Source organism: Rhinolophus hipposideros (assembly GCF_964194185.1).
Source record: "Rhinolophus hipposideros genome assembly, chromosome: 1".
Lineage (NCBI taxonomy): Eukaryota > Metazoa > Chordata > Mammalia > Chiroptera > Rhinolophidae > Rhinolophus > Rhinolophus hipposideros.
In genome coordinates, this window is record NC_138047.1 from 54833938 (window position 1) to 54859497 (window position 25560).

A 25560-nucleotide genomic window follows, 5' to 3' on the forward strand; every position below is an offset into this window, starting at 1 on the left:
ATTTTGCTTCTCAGGGTGGTCCAGGGACCCAGGTTCTGCTTTTTATTGTACCTTGTTCAATATTAAACAAGGTGTCTAATGTTAAAGGTGTCTCATTATTCAGGTTCAGGTTCCAAGCTGAGGGAACGAGAAAGAGGAACGAAGAACATAGAGCTTTTTTTATTTATTTTTTTAAGGAGGACGCAGCTCACAGTGGCTCATGAAGGGATCGAACCAGCAACCTTGGTGTTATTAGCACCATGCTCTAACAGACTGAGCTAACAGCCACCCTCATATAGCTTCTTTTTAAGGACTTGACCTGGAAGGTACTAACAACTCAGAATGTAGTCACTGTTTAGATGCAAGAAAGGCTTGGAAAGTAGTCTAGGTGGACAGTCATGTGCCCAGCCAAAACCCAGGGTTCTAATAACTAAAAGAGAAAATGGACAGTGAGGCACAATTGTACTGCATGGATTTGGTTTTTCAAGTAAGGAATAAATGGAATAATGGTCTTTGAGATCTATAATTTCTGAATATAAGTTAAGCATACTTATGCTACAACATTTTTGCTTGGTAAATATCAACTGAAAAATATTAGACCAGTGTTTGGCCTAAAACGTAGCTAAGTCTTTGTAAGGTTTGGAATGTATGTAGTATGTTTTCCTTTCATTGGGTTTCAGTTGTCTGTAAAGAGTAGCAACATAGCATTTTATTATGGAGAGATCACTTATTCAGAAACGTCAACCGTCTGGAATATTACCAGGAGGTAATAAGTCTTTCATGTAGCAAAGCAGAAGTTGCAAAGTCCATGTACTCAGTCTCAGTTTCAAACTTCGGCAATTTTTGGTTGATAATTTGAAATTAATTGTCAAATTTCTCAGTAGCAAACTAAAATCTGCTAAATTTGAATGGTTTCTCAGAAACATAAATGACGGAAATGACAGCCAAAAGCCTGATAAGATAGAAGAATGATACAAAAAGAAATCATAAGAATGTTGGTAATGAGTTTAATATTTATTATTTATAGGTACCAAGTACTATGCAAAGACTTTTATATTCGTTGCTTGATTTAATGCCTAAGACATCCCTATGTACGATTTTGGAGAGGACTTAGGTTTAAATGCTAAGAAAGCTTATAATTCTGTTCTTTATTTAAGAAAACAGAGAAGCTTGTAATTGGTTTTAGGTTACTATCAGAAATTACTGAAATGACTTTGGTGTCTGGCAGGAAGTATCTGAAATAGTTCAGTAATGGTAATGGTAAGTTGTTGTTATATTCACTTTTGACTATCATTGGTTTGTAGTATGGTTGGCTTATTTGACTTTGTCTTAAGTCACTGGATAGAAAGTTCCGATTAAAATCCCTGGTTGGGAAGAATATGTACTTGCCATTAAAAACCAAGTTTAATAGATAAAAAGCATGTTTATAGTCTTAAAAATAGTCTTGATATGTACCCAAACTCGGGAATGAATGGATTTTCTTTCTGTCAGTATAGATAGTACACTTTAAAATAGTGATTAAGGTACGTTTTTGTACCTACCTGAAAAATCTAGTGATATGCTTATTAATCAGAGCCTGTTGAAGTATTACAGATACTTTGAAATCATTTAGAAAATAAATCTATTTTTAGCTAACAGTTTAATCTGATATTTTCTTATTTTTTCCCACATTATTTTGGATCAATCATCATTCCCAGAAATAACAGGCATTTAAAATTACTATAAAAGGAAAAGCTCATATTTTAGAAAGTCTCCTTGGTTTATTGTTTTAATAGAACAACTATATGTGTGTAACATAAAAAATATTGTTTAGGTTCTTAGATGTATACACATTTAAAAAATCAAATGAGACTAATTTTTTAATTCTGAATATGAAATGCTATTTTCTACATTAAAATATGTGTAAATTAAAGTAAGAAATCATTTTCTTGCCTGGAATTCCTTCTCCATGTTGTCTGATGATACTCATCTGTTAATTTTTGACTCAGGAGTGGCATCCTTACTATTTCATTCTTTTTTTTTTTTTTTTTTATTAATTAATTTATTTATTAGTTTCAGGTGTACAAAACAAGGTAATACTTAGACGTTCATCATTTATATCCCTCATACTGTGAACCCCCCTCCCCCCATCCACTATCCCTCCGACCTCACACTGAACCATCACATTATATATATAAAATTATAGTTGGCATTCATTAATGTTTAGCTTCTGATGTACAATGCCATGATCAGGTATCCACAGTATCCCTGAGGTGGTCTCCCAAATAGGACGCATGTCCATCGGATACCCAACAAAATCTTTACAACATTATAGAATACCTTCCCCAAATTAATTTTCAAAAGAAAAACCCTGAGGCCATCTTGTGGTTACCAGCTGCTTCCAAATCCCTTCACCTTTCCCCTTATCCCCAACCCCCTCCCACACACCCATCTAACCACTCTCGGTTTTTTCTCTGCGTCCCCAAAACTGACTCTGATTAGTTCATTCACATAGTCTTTTCTTTAGATTCCATATATAAGTGAGATCATATGGTACTTGTCTTTCTCTTTCTGACTTATTTCACTTAACATAATGTTCTCTAGATCCATCCATGTTGCTGCAAATGATAAGATGTCTTTCTTCTTTATGGCTGCGTAATACTCCATTGTATAAATGTACCACAGCTTCTTAATCCAGTCATCTACCGATGGGCATTTTGGTTGTTTCCATATCTTGGCTATTGTGTAAAGTGCTGCAATAAACATAGGAGTGCATACAGATTTTTGAATTGGAGTTTTGGATTTCTCCGGGTAGATGCCTAGGAGTGGAATTACTGGATCATAGGGTAGTTCCATTTTCAGATTCCTGAGATACCTCCATACTGTTTTCCATAGTGGCTGCACTAATCTGCAGTCCCACCAACAGTGCACTAGCGTTCCCTTTTCTCCACATCCGCGCCAGCATTTGTTGTTTGTTGATTTATTGATAATAGCCATTTTGACTGGAGTGAGGTGGTATCTCATTGTGGTTTTGATTTGCATTTCTCTGATGGTTAGTGAGGTTGAGCATTTCTTCATATGTCTTCTTGCCTTCTGTATGTCCTTTTTAGAGAAATGTCTCCCCAAGTCCTCTGCCCATTTTTTAATTGGGTTGTTTGTTTTTTTGGAGTTGAGTTGAGTAAGTTTTTTATAGATTTGTGATATTAATCCCTTATCAGATATATCATTGGCAAATATCTTTTCCCATAGAGTAGGATCCCTTTTTGTTTTATTGATGGTTTCCTTTGCTGTGAAAAAACTTTTTAGTTTGATGTAATCCCACATGTTTCATTCTTAAATGATATCTGTTTTAGTCTGCTATAACAAAAATTCCATGGACTGAGTATCTTAAACAGCAATTTATTTCTCACAGTTCTGGAGGCTGGAAAGTCCAGGGTCAGGGCACAGGCACATTCAGTGTTTGCTAAGGGCTTGCTTCCCGGTTCATACACAACCATTCTGCGCTGTGTCCTCACATGGGAAAAGGGTAAGGGAACTGCCTAGGGCCTCTTTTTTAAGGGCACTAATCCCATTCAGGAGGGCTCCATCCTCAGACCTCATCACCTCCCAAAGGCCCCACCCCCTAGTACCATCATGTTGAGGGTTACAACATGTGGGGTTTCAACATGTGTTTTGGGGGGACATAAACATTTAATCTATAGCAGTATTGCTTTCGGATAGAATTGACTACTTTTGTGTGTGCGTGCCCCTGCTTTACTCAGCACATACTTATATGCTTTTAACTTATTATTATACTTTATTTATAGGACTGTTTGCCTGTACTAGCTCCTTGTGGCCAAACACTGTATCTTTATTTTGGTTAGCACAAAAAGAAACACGTATTCAATGTGTGTTTATTGACTGAGCAGGAAGACAATTGAGGGTATTTTTATAATGGTAGTTTATTTTTATCAATTAAGAACTGATTTCATATTATATTTTGATCAGTAGAGTGAAAATAGCATCTTTAGACAATGAGTTCAGTAACTCATAAAAATATCCTAGAAATTCCAATGTAACATAAACCATGTCACTTTATTTCATTATTTCTCTTTTCTGCTTATAAAGGTAATGTCCATTTATTACCAAAATTCACACACCAGAAATAATGTAGAAAATGAACATTTCCAGCAACCCCCTGAAAGACAGTATAGTATGGTACATAGTCTTAATTTTCTCTATATATGTTTACATGGTTTGTTATTGATACAGTTTTAAACCCAAATGAGCTCATGTTAAGCATACTATGTATAGTTTTCTTTTTTTCACATATTCAATCTTGGACATCTTTCTATGTTAGTATATATGGATATGCTTTATTCATTTGATCAACTGCATTAGTGTATGTGTACCGTATGTTAGTTCCCTATTCTCCAACTGATAGGTAAGCTTTGAATTTTCCCTTTCCTTTCCTTCCTTTCCCTTCCCTTCCCTTCCCTTCCCTTCCCTGCCCTGCCCTGCCCTGCCCTTCCTTTCCCTTCCCTTTCCTTATTTCTTTTCCCCAATAAACAGAAGAAATGTGTTGCTCCCAGTTCTGGAGGCTGGAAGCCTGAGATCAGGGTGCCAGCACAGTCGGGTGAGGGTCCTCTTCCGTGTAGCAGACTTCTACTTATATCCTTGCATGGCAGAAGCTAGATTTTCTTTTTAGCCATTAAAAATACTGCTACAAAGAACATTCTAGCGTATAACATTGTGTACTTGTGGAAGTATTTTTAAAGGATAAATTCCTAGGAGTAGGAATGCCTCGTTGAAAGGGTATGAACATTTTAAGTTGTAATAGTTTTTGAAAATTGCCACTTTTTTAGGTAACTTTCCTTATAGAGTATAAGCAAGTTCATTAATTTGTTTTATTTCTGTTTTTTTTTATTAGTTTCAGGTGTACAAAACAATGTAATCATTAGACATTTGCACCCCTCACACAGTGATAATCCCTCACCCCCCGATGTCATATGTAGCCGTTACAGTTCCATTGACTCTATTCCGTACGCTGTCCTCCACATCCTGTGACCATATATATGATTATAGTTAACATGCCGTATTGTTCAGCTTCAGCGTCAGGTGCACAGCCCAGCAGTCAGACATCTACACCGTCCATGAAGTGGTCTCCCTAATGCAAGTTCATTAATTTATATCTTTGTCTATCCTGATGCTTCCAGTTTAAAAATCATTGTTTTTGAAGTACATAGCAAAGAAAAGTACACATGTCATATGTAAAACTCAACCTGAACCCGTGCATGTAACCAGCACCCAGATGAAGGCACAGAGCCTGAGCAGCCCTCCGAAGTCCCCTTTGTACCACATTCAGTCCCTGCCCTCCTCCATGAGCAACCGCTATCCTTGCTTCTAACAGCGGGCGTTACTTTTGCCTGGTTTTCTTCATTTTATAAAAATGGAATCATATAATGTGGTATTTTCATTTTAGTTTTTGTGAGTCTGGTAGATAAAAATAACCTCATTGCTCTTTTAACTTGTATTTATCTTCATAATGACTGAAATCACTATTTTTGTGTGTATCTAAAAGCTTTTTTAAAAAAACTAACAAGGCTGAGATGTTAGCATGTTAGAACACAAAATAAAAGACTGAAAATAAAACAAAGCAAGCCCCCAACGATAGGATTATGATCATCTCTGTCCAGTAGTCATTTCCATAACTAAGTTTCTCCACCAGCATGAAATAGCTTTCACATTTCCTTATTCAACAAATACTAACTGAAGAACTTTACAGAACTTCACATTTTGACATGAGTCTCTCTATCTCTATACCCCAACCAAAGATGGGCCTGAGGCTGGAATTCAAGTCTGAATGGTACTGGGACTAAGAATTCCAACCGAGATTGGGAATCCCAGATCTAGAGCCAGTGCTTGAGGTCTGGGTTAGAAAACAAGCAGAGAATGCCTACAAAAGATTTCCCAGTCAGGAGATCAGCTAGAACAAAAAGGTGCCCAAGACCCAAGTAAAGGAAATTACCATCATGCTTATTAGAAAAACTATTTTTTTGCCTAAGAAATTTTTTAAGGTCGGTAATGAGGTTCATGTTTTTAAGAGATAATTATGTAGTTTTCCTAATGGTTAAAAAAATACATATATATATATATATATATATATGTGTGTACATATATACATATATATATATATATATAGAGAGAGAGAGAGAGAGAGAGAGAGGGAGAAGTATCAACCAGTTATTTAATAAAGAAAAAGTTGTATTTTCATTTTGGAAAGTCAGTATAATTATTATTAAAGTAAGTAGTTTAAGGTAGGAATAATTTCTAAATGTGAGCAATTAGAATGAATAAAATAAAAAAAGTAAAGCTGGGCTTGGTTATCATACTGTATCTCTAGTATGAAGAAATGCAAATCAGCATAATAAAGACTTAGAAATCCTGCAATGCAGAAACCTGTTTAACTTTGTATAACCTGGTTTTGTGATCGTAAGAAATCTATTAATATCTTCTGGGACACTGGAAGTCTGCAGAACATAATTTGGAAAACACTGTGTATTTAAGCACTATTAATTCAAATACATAGGATGCAAAAGTTTGAGTGATATGCCAAAAATCTTATTTATGCAATCTTAGGAAGAATTGTCATTAAAGAATGAATAATAACTTAATAAAATAGTAACTGACTGTCAGCATTAAAAAGGACATGAGAATAGAGGTTTTAAAAACTTCTTTATCAGGTGTTTTCCAAATATTTTCATTTAGTCTGTGGCTTTTCATTCTCTTAACAGTAGCTTTTGAAGTGCAGAAATGACGAAGTCCAATTTATTATGTTTTTCTTCTATGGATTCTGCTCTTAGTGTTTACCTGAGAAATATTTACCTAATTGAAAGTCACAAGGATTTTCTCCTATGCTTTCTTCTAGGAATTTTACTTTAAGTTTTCAAATTCTTTTTTAATGTAAGTTTACATACACATACACTCTGGTACTTTTGCTTTAGTAGGCAAACAATTTACATATATAGTTTTACAACTCGCTCTTTTTCGGCATTTATTAAATCATAGTATTTTCATGTCAGTACAGTTAATTCTTTTGAGTAGCTGCATAGTATTCCACCAAAGATTATACCACAATTTTATTTAGTTTTTGTTCTCTTGCTAGATAGTTGTTTCCAATTTTTTCCTACTGTAATTAATGCTCAAGGTGTATTTTAAAATTCAGTTCAAGATTTAATTCCTGCAAATCTATTAAAAGCTTTTATAAAACAAACATTTCATCTTTGTAGATTGTGAGGCACACTCAAAACTTTAAATTTTTGGTATACATTTCTGACTTTTTTGTTCAAATATCGGGTGAAGTTATGATTTAAACAATTATTATTTAAATTCTTTAAAAATAACTTCCCATTTTCTACCATAATCTTAGTGGATTATGCTCCCCTCCTTGTTCAAACAGTCGTGTTTGAAATAATAGGCATGTTTAGAAAGCTCTGGTTCTACTAATGTTTTATCCTAATTCCTCAATTTATGTGACTTATTTTATTTGAGTTCTCTTCCACCACTTCTATTTCTCAAGTGTTTGTGAAAAATTTTTGATCTCTGTAATAAGATTATAATAGTACCTAAATAGTTAGATTTGTGAAAGACCTTTTCCATGACATCCCATTTGTTTATTTTTTCCCCAAAAAATTACACAGAATGAATTTGGGGAAAATTTTAATGTTTCTTTTTGTTCTTTTTATTCTGTTAATGCTATTTCATTTTTCTATGGCAGATTCAAAAGCTTTGTGACAGAGTAGCTTCATCTACTTTACTGGATGATCGAAGAAATGCCGTGCGTGCTCTCAAATCATTATCTAAGGTCTGTAACACTTTATCAGTTATTAAGTTTATTAAGTTGATATTAGTTACTTTAACATTTTTCTTTTGTGCAGAAATATCGCTTGGAAGTGGGTATTCAAGCTATGGAACACCTTATTCATGTTTTACAAACAGATCGGTAAGTCTGTTTAATGATTTTTCTCCGTAATTTTTTTTCAAATTTTAATTTGTTTTAGAGTCACTATTCAAGAAATGATTCACATAGTAAGGCTGTTGAGTTTTTACTTTAGTTGTCATTTCAACAAATGTTTAGTGGATGCTATGCTAAGTATTAAGGCAGACAATCTGAACCCTCAGGGATTGAGAACTTTCCACTACTATACAAATCAAATGAAGTAACTGCTAATTAAAGACTTACGATCTTGATTTGAACTGGCAAATGAATGTTTTGATTTTCACTTAGTTATAATGTACTGGTCTATAATATAATACATATTATATCAGTTATCCAGACTTGCTTGTTTTAGAGAAATAAACTGTACTAATAGAGTGAAGTGTTCATTCTGAGCATGTCTTAAGAGAAAGATCATTCAGTCTATTTTTAGCTCCTTGAATTTCTCTTTAAGGGATTATATCTGCATCTTTGGTTTTAATTAACAATCGTGTATCAATAGCTTTCAAATCGTACTTCTAATTAAATATATCTTACAAGCGTTAACTGCTCAGTGGTCATTCCTACTATATCAAGATCTCGCACAAGTACCTCAAATTCTAAATGTTCAAAAGTTAATTTATCTGTGGTTGTCCTGCTCCTAACTGCCTCCTCCCCCACCCCACCCCCGAATCCCCTTCAACTAACTGCCTTTTGACCCAAGTTCATCCCAGCTGATAGCACCTTTCCATTCAAGCAAAAAACTGGAGGATTTGTGCTGAACTCATCTGTCTTCTTAACCCATTATGCCCATCCAGACTAAAAAAAAAAAAAAACAACAACAACAACCAGCTGAAATCCATGAATTTCTCTCAGTTTCCTTTGTCAGTCTTAGTTCTGGCTCTCAGAATCAATCACATAAACCATTTTCCTAGCCTTTTGCTGCATAACAAATTACCTTAAAACTTAGTGGCTCAAAATAATAAATATTTATTATCTCACGGTTTCTGTGGATCAGGAATTCAGAAGTGGCTTAGGAGGTGATTCTGGCTTAGGGCCTCTCATGAGGTTGCAGTCAGCGTGTCAGCCAGGAATACAGTTTACATCTGAAGGCGCAGCTGGGACTGGAAGATCTGATTCCAAGATGGCTCACTCACATTGCTGTTGGCAGGAGGCCTCAGGACCTCACCATGTTGTTCTTTCTATAGGGCTGCTTGAACATCCTCATGATACGGCAACTCGCTTCTCCCGTAGCAAGCAGTCCTAGAGAGAGAATAAAAAGAAAGCCACAGAGCCTTGTAGGACTTAGTCTCAGAAGTCACATACCATCAGTCCCGCCATCTTCTGTTTGTTAGAAGCAAGTTAGTAAACACAGCCTGCACTTAAGAGGAGGAGAATTAGGTTATGTCTTTTGAAGGGAGTTGTTATCAAAGAGCTTTTGGAAATAGTTTAAAACCACCACCACGTTCAAACTGTGTTCTTTGCCTCTGATCTCTTTGTCCTTCCATTCAGTCTATACATTGCAAGAATTATCTGTCTGAAATGTGAATCTTCTCTCACTTACCTGTGTAATGCATTTCACCAGCTCAGTGCAGTGTGAAGTCCAAGTTTATCAAACAAAACAAAACATACAAGTGTTTTAGAGATCCGGGTACTGCCTGTCTGTCTAACCTGACAGCCTCTTTTACCGTTATATTTCAGCAATGCCCAGCTGCTTTTTCATACCAGTTAGAGCCTTTCCTTTTTTCCTCAGACCATGTAACACACATGGGCTATCTTTTGAAAGCCAGCTAATTCTAGTGCACTTGAGTAAATGCATTGGATGTGTCAGAACTGTGTGTTATTAACACTATAGTGGGCAACTATGGTAGGCAGAATAATGCCCCCTGGATGATGTTCACATCATAATCACCATAACCTATGAACATTACCTTGGATGGCAAAAAAGACTTTGCAGATGTGGTTAAACTAAAGACTTTGAGATGGGGAGATTATGCTGGATTATCCAGGTGGGCCCAGTTTAATCCCAAGGCTCCTTAAAAGTGGAACAGGAAGCAAAAGAGGAGGTCAGAATGAGGTGATATAAGATCTCCCTGTTGTTACTGGTCTTCTAGAGCTGGAAAAAGCAGGGTTCTCTGTCTTCTGTTTTTAGAGTGTTCTGTGAGTGGTTTGTTGTGTGTTGTTTTTTTTTTTTAACTTTATTCAATGCAAAGATCTGTGTTCTGAGCTGTCTCCTTCCACTTCTCATCTTCATTACTGTTGAATGCTTCTTCTGGCCTGGCCAGCTAACATATCAGAATCCTTCCACTGGATCCCCTTCATCACTGGCGGCATCACAGAAAGCTGTGTTCCCTTTCTTAGCGTGGCTTGAAGCTCTCCATCTGTCGCTGGAGAGCCACCTTGTTCCCTTACAGCCACCTTGAGGAGGGCTGCCATTCTCCTAAGTCCCACACTCAGGGCCTGAAAGTTGTCTATCTCTCCCTGGTGGAACTAAACCATGACACCTCAGTAGTTGTTTTTTTTAATTGAGATATAATTTGTATACTATAAAGTTTATCTTTTAGAAGTGTACACATCAGTGGATTTAGTATCTTCACAAAGTCTTGCAACCATCATCTCTGTCTAATTCCAGAACATTTTCATCACTCAAAAAGAAATCCACTATCCATTAGCTATCATGCTCTATTCCTTCTTCCCCTCAATGCTTCGCAACCACTAATCTACTTTCTGTCTCTATAGATTTGATTGTCTTGGACATTTTATATAAATGGAATCATATAATATGTGGCTTTTGTCTGGCTTCTTTCACTTAGCATAATATATCAAGATTCATTCATGTTTAATATGTATGTTAGTATTTCATCCTCTTTTATGGCTGAATAATATTCCATAGTATGGATACACCACACTTTGTTTATCCATTCATTAGTTGATGGATATTTGGGCTATTTCCATTTATTGGCTATTATAAATAATGCTGCTATGAACATTCATGTACTATTTTTGTGTGAACATGTGTTTTATACATAGGAATGCATCGTTGGGTCATGTGGTAACTCTATGTTAAACTTTTTTGAGGAACTGCCAAACTCATTTTACATTCCCACCAACAGTGTATGAAGATGCAATTTCTCCTCGCCAACACTTGTGATTGTCCTTTTTTTATGGCTATCCTAGTGGATATAACTTGGTATCTCACTGTGGTTTTGATTTCAACTTCCGTAATTTCATGCGCTTATTTACCATTTATATACTTTTTGTTTTTTGAGAAATGTCTGCTCAAATCCTTCACCCATTTTTAAATGGGTTACTTGTCTTTTTATTGTTGAATTGTATATATACTCTGGATACAAGTCCCTTGTCAGATTTTTGATTTGCAAATATTTTCTCCCGTTCTTTGGTTTATCTTTTCACTTTCTTGATAGTGTTTTTAATTTTGACAAAGTCTAGTTTATCTGTTTGATCTTTTCTTGCTTATACTTTTGGTGTCATATCTAAGAAATCATTGCTTAATTCAAGGTTATGAAAGTTTATGTCTCTGTTTTCTTCTAAGAGTTTTAATAGCTTTAGCTTCTTATGTTTAGGTATTGTATCCATGTTGAGTTAATTTTTGTATATGGTTTGAAGTAGGGGTCCAACTTCATTCTATTGCATGTAGATATCTAATCCCAGCACCATTTGTTGAAGGACTATTCCTTCCACATTGAATGGTTTTTGCATCCTTGCCAAAAATCAGTGAAATAAAAGTTAGGCTTTATTTTTAGACTCTCTATTCTGTTTATCTATATGTCTATCCTTATGCCAGTGTCACATAGTCTTGGTTATTATAATTTTGTAAGTTTTGAAATTGGGAAATGTAAGTACTTCAACCTTTTTTTTTTTTCTTTTCCAAGATTGTTTTGGCTACTCTGGATCCTTTGCATTCTCATACAGATTTTATGACCAGCTTGTCAATTTCTGCAAAAATGACAGCTAGGATGTTTATACGGATATGTGAATCTGTTTATCAAGTCTGGGTATATTAGCATCTTAACAATATTATATCTTCCTATCCATGAACACAGAATGTCTTTTCACTAATTTGAATTTTGAGGTTTTTATATTGAGCATGTATCCTTCAACTTTGCTGTATATTCAAATAGTTTTTTAGTGAATTCTGTAGGATTTTTTATATACAAGAATGTCATCTGTGAATAGGTATAGTTTTATTTCTTTCTAATCTATATGCCTTTTGTTTCCTTTTCTTACCTGATTGTTCTAGCTAGAACCTCTAGTTCAATGTTAGGTAGAGGTGGCTAGAGGGAACATTGCTATCTTGTTCCTGATCTTAGGAATAGAGCATTTAGTCTTTCACCATTACATTTTCTTAGATTCCTTTTATCATTTAGAGGACGTTCCCTTCTATTCCTAGTTTCTCAGTAGTGGTTTGGTTTTGTTTTTGATTAAAGTTTATTGGGATGACTGGTTAGTAAGTTACATACATTTCAAGTGTACAATTCTGTAATATATCATCTGTATATCACATTGTGTGTTCACCACCCAGAGTCAGTTCTCCCTCCATGACCATATATTTGATCCTCTCAATATTGTTTTTAAAAGATGCCCCTCAAAATTTCTCAAAAACAAAATGATAAAAATTTTAAAACCCACTTCATTTGACATTTACATCCTCTCGTTGTGGTCCACTTTGTCTATCATCTTTGCTTTCATCTATCACTCCTAATCACTTCTTCATAGTCCCTGGGTCTTTGTGACCTGTATCTCATTCTTGCTTTTCATTCTAAATGCCATCATCATCTATTAGGCTTTCAAAATTTATCTGTTTATCAATGACTACAAGACATACTTCCTGATATTATAAATAGTACATATCTGATACTATAAATAGTACATATTTACTATAAGATATATTTTTTATTTTTTTAGAAAATAAAGTATGGAGCAGGGAAACAAACTCTAGTAGTCCAACTATATGTAACAGTATTATGCTTATATAAACATATGTAAAATATTTTATATATATGTTTATATATATGTATGTGTATGTGTGTGTATCACAGAACATATATAAACATACACACACCTATAAAATTTCCTGGGTTTTTTGCTGTTTTTTTTTTTTTTGTTTTGTTTTTAAACTAATTTTGCTGGTTTTAAAGTTATATTTATTTTACAAATTTATTCATAAGATTAATATATATATAAACACACGTAAATGTATACTTATTTTTTGCTAGATGGAATCACTCTGTACATTAATTTTTATGTTCAGTGTTTTCCTATAGGCATTAAATCAAGGGTGTTTTCATTACCATGTCATTAAACATTCTTTGAAATATATTTTTTATTGCTGCTGTATGGATGGATTTACCATATTTTGTATTGGAAATTTAGGTTACCTCTGATTTTTCACTATTACAAATAAATCTTTATATAGTCTTCATAGTTGCACTGATATTTTCTTAGGATAAATTTTTAGAAATGAAATTAATATTATATACAGTCTTGCTAAGTAACTATCTAAAAATGGTCATAATTCACACTCTAATTAGCAGTGTGTAAATGTAATAATTTCTTTTTTCAGTTCGGATTCTGAAATAATAGGTTATGCTTTGGACACACTGTATAATATAATATCTAATGATGAAGAAGAAGAAATAGGTAAGTTTCTTTTATTGTAGTTTTTGTACATAAAATTTACTGGATTATACCAATTTCACTGGTTTTAAATACATTTTACAAATTTATTTATATGTATTTTTTTTCTTTTTTCTAATCAATAAAGGAAAGACATAAGCCTAGTTCTAGAAAAGTATCTTTAGGATGATTGCTTTGTATATAATTTGGAGATGGAATTAGATTCTTCTTTTTTAAAAAGAAAACATTTACAGTTCTGTTTGGATTTGGTTTCAGTTAAGCAGCATGAGTATTAGTAATCTCTGGATTAAATAATCATTTTTGGCTATTGACTGAAAAATTAAACTTTTATTTATGTTATCTGGTAAGCAGTATGAAGTTAGAGGGTTTTTTCCTAATAAATACTTAACCTTTTAACATAGGACACATGTTAATTTATAAAAAGCAACAATTTATTAAATTTAGAAATTATTTTTACATTAAGTCTGTTTGATGTAAAATGATATGAATCAGTTTGAAATCCACACATTTCTTTTGTATATCCTTTATCTTTTTTGTTCCAAATTACTTGTGCACTTAAAATAAGGTAGTTTGTTATTTTCTTATTTTGTTTTATTGTTAGTAGTATGTGAAATACTTGACTGGAAGTCTGTATACCTTTTGTTCTATATGCATTCAGTACCATTTCACAGTCCTGTTGATGAGTTCATTTCTTATATCAGATTGGCTATTGCAATAGGACAATAGTGGGTTTTTCATTATCGTAGACCAGGGGTGTCCAAACTGCGGCCCGCGGGCCAACTGTAGCCCTGCAGTCCATTGTTAATTTGCCCGCAGCAAATTCCAAAAATATATTTAGTTTACCTAAATAAACCAGGTGAGGCAATACGTACTTCACCTTGCGTGAGTGGCCCAGCTGTTAGTGTATTGTACCGCATATGGCTCTTGGTAAAAAACGTTGAAAAAAGTTTGGACACCCCTGTTCTAGACTATCAGAAGGGTGGACATATTAAGTCTAATTTAGACTGAAATTATAGGATCTTTCAAAATTCTGAGTAGACAGGTAGTAAAGAAATGTAGATGATACTGAGTTTGCAATGTTTTTTCCAAATAAAAGTAGAACAGAAACATATGTAGATATTAACTTCACAGAATATCAGTAATGGGAACACTCAAAACTGGGTTGTGTTGAGTAGTCACAATTTCTTACATTTAAATATCCTTTTTCTTAAATTTTTATTTCTGTGACATCTAGCTTATAACTTAACTTTATTCATTTCTCAGAGCTGAAAAATCTTTAGTAAATATAATTTGGTTCCCATGGGTAAAGAAGCTGTCAAGCACATGACAATACTTAAATACACACAAGAACACACTGTAAAGAAAAAGATACTTATTTTGTCTAGTTATTTCTCAGATGAGAAAATTGGGTGCAACACACTTGTTATAATACATTAAAAGACTTTTTTTTGCCATTTCAGATTAGAAATTTATGTTTTCCTAGTTTATTGCAGATGATTTTTCTTTTTAAAAAATTGGTACAGCGGCAATAATTTTTAGTTAGGTGGTTTTTCTTTCTTATAAATTTATAATATAATCAATTTCAGAGTCCAATTTTTTGTTTCTCTTTATGTATTTGACTCTGTTCATTTATTTTATTTTATTTTATTGGGGAATATTGGGGAACAGTGTGTTTCTCCAGGGCCCATCAGCTCCAAGTCGTTGTCCTTCAATCTAGTTGTGGAGGGCGCAGCTCAGCCCCAAGTCCAGTCACTGTTTTCAGTCTTAGTTGCAGCCTACCATCCCATGCTGAAATTGAACTGGCAACCTTGTAGTTCAGAACTGATGCTCTAACCAGCTGAGCCATCTGGCTGCCCCTGAGTTCTTTATTTTTAATTCAGCATCCAAAAATCATCCTTTGGATAAAACAGGATAGATGATTCTTAGGAGAAACAGTACTAGAATCACTTTTTCAGGGGAAGATTAAATAGGAACTTAAACTTTCATCAAAAGATCATTCTTAGCTGACATAATGCACTTGGTTGTAGAGTTCTTTGCCTTGCCTTGGGGATATTGTATAGCCCTTTAACTTATTGATAAATCTGCCTCATAATCCTGAATATCGCTGGTATATCGCTTTTGGGATATCTCAAGTATTTGAGTAAAATAAATGAGTCCCTTCTTACAAGAGATTGTATTGCTTATTTGATGTTTTAAGCTCTTATTTATTTTATTGTGAATTCTGACACATAAAAAAACTGTTTTCTTTATCACCCACTTTTTATTTATATATTTATTTATCTGTCTATCTATCTATCTACCTGTCTCTACCTTTTCAGATGATGTTGAAGGTAAAAGATTGCATTTCCATATGCATGATGCTTTTAGGCATAATTTCTGATAATATAAAAAGGACACTGTCAAGTTAGGTTTTTTCTGGCTAGTAAAAATACTTGAGATTTATTTCACAATATAAGAATTCCTTATTTTAAGAGGAATATTTGATAATTTTATATTGCTATTTTTTCTGTCTATGACTAAATCTATTTATTGTCCAGAACACAGAAAATATTCTAGTGCATCTTTTACCAGACTTGAAGCTAGTTCTCTGGTGGTTTTGAATTCGTTTTAGTTTTTGTGTACTTCCTGGAGAAATTTGAGGCAGCTTATTTAAAAATAAAAATAATATTTGAATATTTATGCATACATACTTGTATGTATACATATGAGTTTTACCTTTATTCAATAAGAACTGGAAAGTATTCCAGTTCAGAGAATACTTACGTGTTGATATTGTCCCTTTAAAATAATGCATGCAGTAATATCTGGTTACTGACATTTTTTATATTCTTAGAACTCATCAATATTGTCTTTTTTTTCTGGTGGTCTGTTTCAAGTTCCATTAACATTGCTATTTCTTTAACTCATAATTAAAGTTTACTCAAGTTTTACTTTATTTTGTTTTACCATTTTTACCATTTTGTTTTACCATTTTTTCCGAGATCCTTAACTTTTTAAAATAAAGAAGGGAATATCCTTATCAAAAGGAGATTTAAAATGGTACATAACAAAGTTGCCTATACCTAACAAAAAACTAACAAAGACATTAACATATTAAGTTGTATATAGCATTATCTTTTGTGACATTTGAACCCCTTGTTTGAAAGCAGAACATAACAGAATATTATGCCTTGACTTTGACAATAAGCTGTTTCCTTGTTGGGTAGTACAATCAGTAGTTGTTTCTATTATTGTTTCATCATACTTGTGTGGAGCATTAAACTTTGCAGGGCTTTTGTGCCCATTATCTTATTTGATCCTCATAGCACCCTGTGAGGTAGGTGATATTTTTCTGTTTTCTGAAAATGGAAGCCTAGAGACCACGTAACTTACATAATATCATCTAGTAAGTAGGATAACAGTATTTTTTTGACACATTCCTTTTTGTTGTTGTTGTTATTCCATAGATTTCTGATTTAATAAATTGTGGCCATTTTACTAACTAGATTCTTTATTAAATCTTATAATTTATATAACTAGTTTATAGAGGATGCAGACAAATGTTAAAAATATATATATAGCTGTACTTTTTAAACTAATTGACCACAGCGTAAAAGATTACTTGATATTCCCTCACTCTGAGTTAGGTCAACTTTTTTAAAAAAACTTTTATTTATTTTAAATGTGTTTTTCCAGGATCCATCAGCTCCAACTCAAGTAGTTGTTTCAATCTAGTTGTGGAGGGCGCAGCTCACAGTGGCCCATGTGGGGATTGAACTGGCAACCTTGTTAAGAGCACCACACTCTAACCAACTGAGCTAACTGCCGGCCCCAGAGTTAGGTCTACTTTTATTGCTATCTCTCTTCCTACAAATTAGTTTTGTCCTCCATAATGTGGGTTATGATCTTTGATACGAAGTAAAGTTCCAAAGAGAAGTTTTTTGGATATTGATTATACCTCTGGAAAAAATACACTGTAAATCCACTTGAAGACTAAATGTATACATATTTAATTAAAAGCCAATCATATAAATAGGCCTGAATTGTTGCCAGAGGTATATAAGGACTTTTTAAAAAGCAGTCTTTAATTTTATATACCTGTTTTAGGTGTATTTTCACTATGGTAGCAAAGCGCCAGTTAGTTCTTATTTTTCCATTTATCTTACAATAAAGGGTCATTTACTTTTATAGATTATATTAAGTGTAGCATGTACTATATAAAATATATAATATAAAAAATATACTTAGCTCTAAGAGTTTTAAAATAAGTATATTGATGAAAGAGGATGGTTTACTTGGCTCATACCTTTGCTTACTTGTAACATAGGCATAATTTTTCATTGGGTCTAGTTTTGGTTTACAACTTTTAGATATAATTAATGTAACCATTTCTAGTAGTTTTATTAATAGCTTAATAGATATAACTTTTCATTGGGTCTAGTTTTGGTTTACAACTTTTAGATATAATTAGTGTAACCATTTCTAGTAGTTTTATTAATAATTTACCGCTACACCAAAATAGCTTTGTACATTACTTTAATTGCTTAGCTAATTTTTGTGGGACTCTACATAATATTCAAAAGTGCCGTCTTGTGACTAGAACTTAAAGGAAATAGAGTTTATCTCACTAACAGCTTTTTTAAATTGGCAATATTAAACCAGAAGGAACCATAGATCCTTGGAACAGAATCACATTTCACTAGTTCATTTCAAAACATAGATCTTAACTATATACTCTTATTTCTTTTTTAAATTCTTTTTTTTAAGTTTATTGGGGTGACAATTATTAGTAAAGTTACATAGATTTCAGGTGTATAATTCTGTAATACATCATCTCTATGTCACATTGTGTGTTCACCACCCAGAGTCAGTTCTCTTTCCATCACCATATATTTGATTCCCTTTATCCTCATCTACCACCCCCCTCCCCACTTACCCTCTGGTAATCACTGAATTATTGTCTGTGTCTGAGTTTTGTTTCTCATTTGTTTGTCTTATTCTTTTGTGGTTTTTGGTTTATGTACCACATATCAGTGAAATCGTGGTTCTCTACTTTTTCTGTCTGACTCATTTTGCTTAGCATTTTAATCTCAAGATCCATCCATGTTGTCGCAAATGGTGCTATTTCATCTTTTCTGATAGCAGAAGAGTAATCCATTGTGTGTGTGTGTGTGTGTGTGTGTGTGTGTGTGTGTGTGTGTGTATATACCACATCTTCTTTATCCAATCATCGGGATATCAAAGGACACTTTGGTTGTTTCCATGTCATGGCCACCGTAAATAAGGCTGCAATGAACATTGGAACACATATATCTTTATGGATAAATGTTTTCAGATTGTCTGGGTAGATACTCAGAAGAGGGATTGCTGGATCCTGTGGTAATTCTATTCTTAATTTTTTGAGGAACCTCCACACTGCCTTCCATAGTGGCTGCACCAATCTGCATTCCCACCAAGAGTGTATGAGAGTTCCTTTTTCTCCACATAGGTACTAAACTTATGGACCTTGGGTTCAAAGAGCATTTTATGAATTTGACCCCAAAGTCAAGGAAAGTAAAAGCTAAAATAAATGAATGGGACTTTATCAAACTAAAAAGCTTCTGCACAGCAAAAGAAACCATCAACAAATAAAGAGGCAACCAATCGAAGGGGAGAAGATTTTTGCAAACAACACTTCTGATAAGGGGCTAATATCCAAAATATATAAGGAACTCATACAACTAAACAACAACAAAAGAACAAAAATCCCGTTGAAAAATGGGCAGAGGACCTGAATAGACATTTCTCCAAAGAGGACATACAAATGGCCAGTAGACATGAAAAAATGTTCAACATCACTAATCATCAGAGAAATGCGAATAAAAACCACAATGAGATACCACCTCACCCCAGTCAGAATGGCTATCATCAACAAGACAAATAATAACCAGTGTTAACTATACACTCTTAAGCTTCAGTATTTCATACAGTATTGCTACAGAATAAATGAAATGTGTTAACTCCTTGCTAAGTTATTACTTTGTGTTCAATGCAAACATTGAATTAAACTTTTGTTTGAGTTAAACCTGCATTCCTTAACGTGTAGGACAAGTCCCAGAGTACTCTGTATTAAAAGAGGTCCATCGTTAAATAAATAAAACATACTATAGTCCCCTTGGAAGCATCACAAAATTTACATTACTATAGAAAGTGCTGAGAATCCTGCAGTAACGAATCCTTTCAGTCTTTGTTTAATCCAAATACATTTGTGCACAGGAGCTTGCTTTTCTCAGATACCTATTAACATGCCACACTATTCTGCATTTTGGGAAATACTAACCAAGACTTAAACCCCCAACTTAGTTATTTGCATTTATCCACATAAATAGTTCAGCGTTTTAAAATATTTCATAGGAAGAATCCATCAAGTCTGTATATGCTTTTTCCCCACTTTTTAGATTACCTTACAAGTTTTAATATTCTCTCAAATGTCAATGATTTTTATTTTGAGCTTTTCTCTAGAGGTCGCAATCTTTCGGCCCAAGGGCATTGCCCGTCTTAAAAGCAAAATTATTGTGCTCGCTTCGGCAGCACATATACTAAAAGCAAAATTATTTGACTCAATAATTAAAATAAGTTGCGAGTGTTACAAATTGGGAGTTTTCACATCAGTTTTTGGATTTTACACTTCTCTTTTTAAAAAATCTGAAGGCTGATGACATTTGGGCCTGCATTCCCACGTGGCACTAATCAGCTGGAGCTGAGTAATTGTTGCTTCCCTTAGGGCACATACTTTCCATGCTGCCTGTTGTCTTACACCCAGTCTGTTTCACTTGTACATTACTGTGTTGCCCCTAAAGTTGAATTAATATTTTTTACTATATTCACAACCTCAAATAAAAATCATCGTATGATAAAGTATATTTCAGAAGCATTATTTTATTAATTATATACCCAAGTGTTATCTCATGCAACAAATATGAATATATGCAAATGGAAAATAGCCCTACAAAGTATCTACAATTAGACCGTCATATTGCTGTGATCTTAATTTCTAGAGGAAGACAATTCTAAGGGGGAGACAGTAAGTTACATACGTCGATTTTTCATATATTTGGAACTATTCACTTGATATGTGTTCCTCATAGGCCACTTTTTGTACAGTTTTCTTTATCTGCTTTTTTATCTATAGAATTTTGTTAGAATTTGGCTAGATATTTGTTCCTGATTTTGTTAGAATTTGGCTAGATATTTGTTCCTGGTACCATTTCCTGCATAGCCATGGCTTCTTAGGGTTCTGGGGTGTCTTAAAACAAGACAGGCTCGTTGGCCCACCAAATCTTATATATTTTGTTGGGTACATGTCATTTACCATACTGGGGGAATTAGGGCTCCTGTTCTTAGCTGATTCCAAAGAGGGAGATTCACAAAAGATTTTATCAGCGCCCAAGTTCCCATATCTTTTCCAGTTTCTTTGTAATCTCCCTTTCCATCATCATGGAAACTTTTCAGTAAAATGGGGAGGGTATGTAGTTCTTCCTACTTACTGGCCTGACTTTTTTTTCAGCTCCACTGATAAATTCACCTTTGACTTTGAAAATCACAATTTACTAGGAAAACTTTTACTTTCAGGGGTGTGTAAATAATTAGGGCACAGAATTTCATCAGCTCCCAAATGAACAACTGGAAATCCTTTAAGTACATCCATGATAGAGAATGTCCCTTGAGTCCACTCTAGTTACGTTTGAGTAGCAGGCTTCCTTATGATTAATATTAGGCCTGCGGAGTATCAAACCTCTGCCACCTTAATGTTGCACCCTTGATGTGTCAATGATAATGCAATAACATCATGATTGCTTTCAACTGTAGTTTCTTTTCATCCCTTTACGCCCTCCTGTTTTTCCTGAAGTGAAAATGCTTCCCTAAACAATTCTTCTGAAGCCACCATTAATCTAAGAAATCAAATGTAAAGGGTAAAAATGAGTAGTTCAGTACTGTTAAAAAAATATGCAGCACATTTATTTTTATTTAGCATCCAAACAATCATAAACTCAAATAACGACTTTTCTTGGTAGATTGCATGCAACTTTTATGAGAAAGATAAATATAAGGTAAAATATCAATATCAGACATGTTTACAGGCATGTTTCTGAGAATATCATAGAATGTACTTTGTTACATCTTTTGCACCATGGTGATAATACTTGTTAATGGTAACCTTATGTGAATCTGAAATTTTTTCTGAATCATCAAAAGAAGATTGCTATGTTCTGTTTAATTTTAAAACTTATATATATATATAGATATATATACATATGTGTGTGTATATACACACACACACACACACGCACGCACACACACACACATACACACACACACATATCTTAAATATTAGGACTCTGTTTCTCACCTGAGGGAAATTTGGCCCCCTCTACCACATTTGGCAACATCTGGAGACATTTTTGGCTTTTCGGTTGTCAGAGCTGAGGGGGAAGTAATGGGATTCAGTTGGCCTCTTGTGGGTAAAGGCCAGGGATGCTGCTAAACATCCTACAAGGCATATGTGCCTCACATAATAATATCGATGTCAGTGCCAGGGTTGAGAAATCCTGTCTTAGGAATGATGATGATAATGTTGATGATATTACTATTTATTGAACATATATTATTTACCAAGCACTGTGCTGGATGTTTTACTTATTTTGAATCCTCAAAGAAAACTACATGAAAGACATTGTCCCCATTTTATAAATAAGGAAACTGAAGCTTGATATAGTTAGGCTATCTGCCCAAAGTAATGTGGCTGCTAAGTGGTGGAATACAGGTTACAGTTCTAATTGGTCTGACTCAAAAAATTTTATTAGCTTCTTCCATTATATATACTGCATTGCCTCCCAGGAAAGTATTTGACTACTTACTCCACACCCTAGCCATTCTGTACATAAACAGAAATTGCCTCTACTGTGTTAGTGATGCTGCTTCATTTCTTGATCACATTAAGTTCAGAGACGACACTTGACCCATCAGTTTGAGTTAACCACCCCTTTCTCCTTGAAACAGTTCCTTCACGTATTTCTCAGTCTCCACAATCCCCTGACTTGCTTCTGGTCTCACTGGGCTACTTTTTGTCTCCTTTGCTATTTTCTTTATCTCCCCAAATATTAACATTGTACTGTTCCAGGGCACAGATTTCTTTCCTTCTCCATTCTTTCTCTTGGTGATCTCATCTAGGCTTATGACTTCAAATACTTAGATGCTTGCCACTCTCAAATATACAATCCAGACCTTCATACTGAAGTTCATAATTGTATATTCAAATAATTTACATGATATCTCCACTTAGATTTCTTTCCCCACACACACAGCTTTATTGAAGTATAATTGAAATATAACTGCACATATATGAATGTACAGTTTTATGAGTTTTGACCTATGTATAAACTGTCCTATGTATAAACCTATGTATAACCTATGTATAAACGGTAGTAGTGATAATGTTATCACTACTACCAAAATAATGAATATATTTAAAAGTTTCCTTGTGCTTATGTATTTGTAATCCATCCCTCCTTCTAATCCCCATTCAGTCACAGATCTGCTTTTGTCACTGTAGACTATTTTGCATTTTTCTAGAATTTTATATAAATGAGATTATACAGTATCCACTGCCTTGGGTTTTTTGGTCTGGCTTTTTTCAGCATAATTATTTTGATTTTCATTCATGTTGTATACAGTAGTTCATTCCTTTTTATTGTTGAGTAGTATTCTTTTGTATGAATATACAACAATTTGTTAACCCATTCCCTTATTGATGGGCATTTGGGTGGTTTCTGGTTTTAGCTGTTACAAGTAAAACTTCTGACTGAAGGAGACTACAGATGTTGAGCACATTGATACAACATACAGATGCCGTATTATAAATTTGTACACCTGAAATGTTATTAACCAGTGTTACCCCAACAAATTTAATAATAGTAACAATGAGCAAAAATTTTTAATGACATTGAAAGTTATTTTAAGCATAATTGTGCTGTCACCGTTCCAAGAAAAATATCGTTTCTGCATAGCTCCCTCAACAAAGCATCATGTTGAAGTACTTTATCTTTGAATATTACAGAAGAAAATTCCACAAGACAGAGTGAGGATTTGGGAAGCCAGTTTACAGAAATTTTCATTAAGCAGCAAGAAAATGTCACTCTTCTGTTATCTTTATTGGAGGTAAATTACGAACCTTGCTCTTCTTGTCATTCTTTATAAGCTTCTTATGTTACCCTTTTGGGTGAAGCATCACATACGTACCTTTTTAAGGTAGTGAAATTTATTGTATCATTACAAGAGATTGACATGCTTGTTTTAAGAACTATATAATGCTATCTGCTTATTTCCATTTTTACAAAATACTGTTTAGTCAGTAACAGTTTAATCAGTTTGATCAATTTGTGTTAACTTTATTTTCTTTGTATTGCTTTTTATTTCTTAAAGTTTGCTAAATTTTTGCTTGTAGTTTTTGGTACCACTATTAAGTTTAAAACAAAAATGTTTTTCTTGAAAATGTAAATTGCAGATGTTAAATATTTTAAATTCTTATATTGCAGGAGTTTGATTTCCATGTCCGCTGGCCTGGTGTGAGGCTTCTTACTTCTCTTTTAAAACAGCTCGGGCCTCAGGTGCAGCAAATTATTTTAGTCAGTCCCATGGGTAAGTGACTCATCTTCCTTATATCATTTTGATTTAAGAGTGAGGATCATTCCTCAAGAGGGCGACTGAAATGATGTGTTAATGAATTCTTTATAATTTGAATCACTATTTGTATTATTGATCTGCCCATATTTTTCACTTGGTTCTATGTTCTAGGTGTTTCAAGGTTGATGGACTTATTAGCGGATTCCAGGGAAGTTATACGTAATGATGTAAGTTAAATTTGAAAAAGAAACCTAAAAATAAGCAGCTTTTTTTCTCTTTGGGAATGAAATATTTGTTGACCCTTATCAGAGTCATAAGAAGTTACATTTGGAAAGTTGAGGTGATGCCAATCTTTTAGACCTTTTTAAGTTATATGCAAGGCCATATTTTCCTTCCTTTGTTTCCTTCCTACGCAATATTTTGACGTAGACAAATAATTTTGCTATTCAAATTTATACCTTCCACAATTTTAGGGTTTCTTCCATCCTCTTCTGAAACTCTACCTCCAGAAAGAGTAGAGGAAACATTCCCAGACGTTGAACTGTGTAAACTTAACAAAGCGTCACATTTGGAATCCTCACCCTCATTTGATTGAATATGTATTTCAGAGGATTTTCCTTGTAATCTCTGTTTAACTGCAGAGCATAATTTGCTCTGGTGTTATTTTCTATTCTGGTTTATTTTAATATTTCCATATAAGTTGAATATTTTGTGTTGATGCATTATTGTTATATTGCTTCAATATTTTTCTCTGTTATCTACAACTTGATCAAAACTGTAATACTTTAGACAGCAATTGGAAAAATCTTTTTAAAATTAAATTCTAGAGCTAGGAGATCACATCAAGTGAATTCTGTCTCAATATTTACTCTAAGAAGTCCAAGAGTCATGGAAACCAAGTGACTTCTTTTTTGTTAGCGGTGTCTTATTCATTTTGTATTTGTGGTACCTTCCCTGTGCTTTCTCATCCTAAGTGCTAGAAATTATCATTTGGATTGCTCTTAGCTTCACAACTGGTGGTTAGTGGCAAAGCAGAGAAAAACACTGAAATGCTCTTGACTGCTAATCCATATAGACAGTTTTTTTAGGTTTGTATTTAAAATTTTCTGGTATGTATGTCAGTGCAGTAGTGTAAGTGGTAAAATGACATAGTAATGTAACTCATGAGAAGAGCATTTTTATTTAATATTTTTTTAAGAATTGTCTTATTTAAATGAGTACCCATATACTAGGAATTTTGAGTATCTTTCCTTGACTAAACTATTACTACATATCCTAAATCTAAACTTGTTTTTCTACTCTTCTTTTGGCCTTCAGTTGAAATAAGATGATACTATATGAAGTATTTA

The 25560-nt window shown here is 33.8% G+C and overlaps 1 protein-coding gene across 2 annotated transcripts in view; it reads left to right on the plus strand.

Annotated features, from left to right (window-relative positions):
* Positions 1-25560, plus strand: part of USO1 (USO1 vesicle transport factor) — a 73842-nt gene that overhangs the window by 7135 nt on the left and 41147 nt on the right. For both annotated transcript variants that reach the window (XM_081054837.1, XM_081054836.1), the window contains exons 2-7: positions 7715-7801; positions 7875-7939; positions 13497-13573; positions 23646-23746; positions 24124-24226; positions 24383-24438. In XM_081054837.1, the coding sequence (XP_080910963.1) occupies positions 7715-7801; positions 7875-7939; positions 13497-13573; positions 23646-23746; positions 24124-24226; positions 24383-24438 (489 nt within the window). The remainder of the gene's footprint in view (positions 1-7714; positions 7802-7874; positions 7940-13496; positions 13574-23645; positions 23747-24123; positions 24227-24382; positions 24439-25560) is intronic.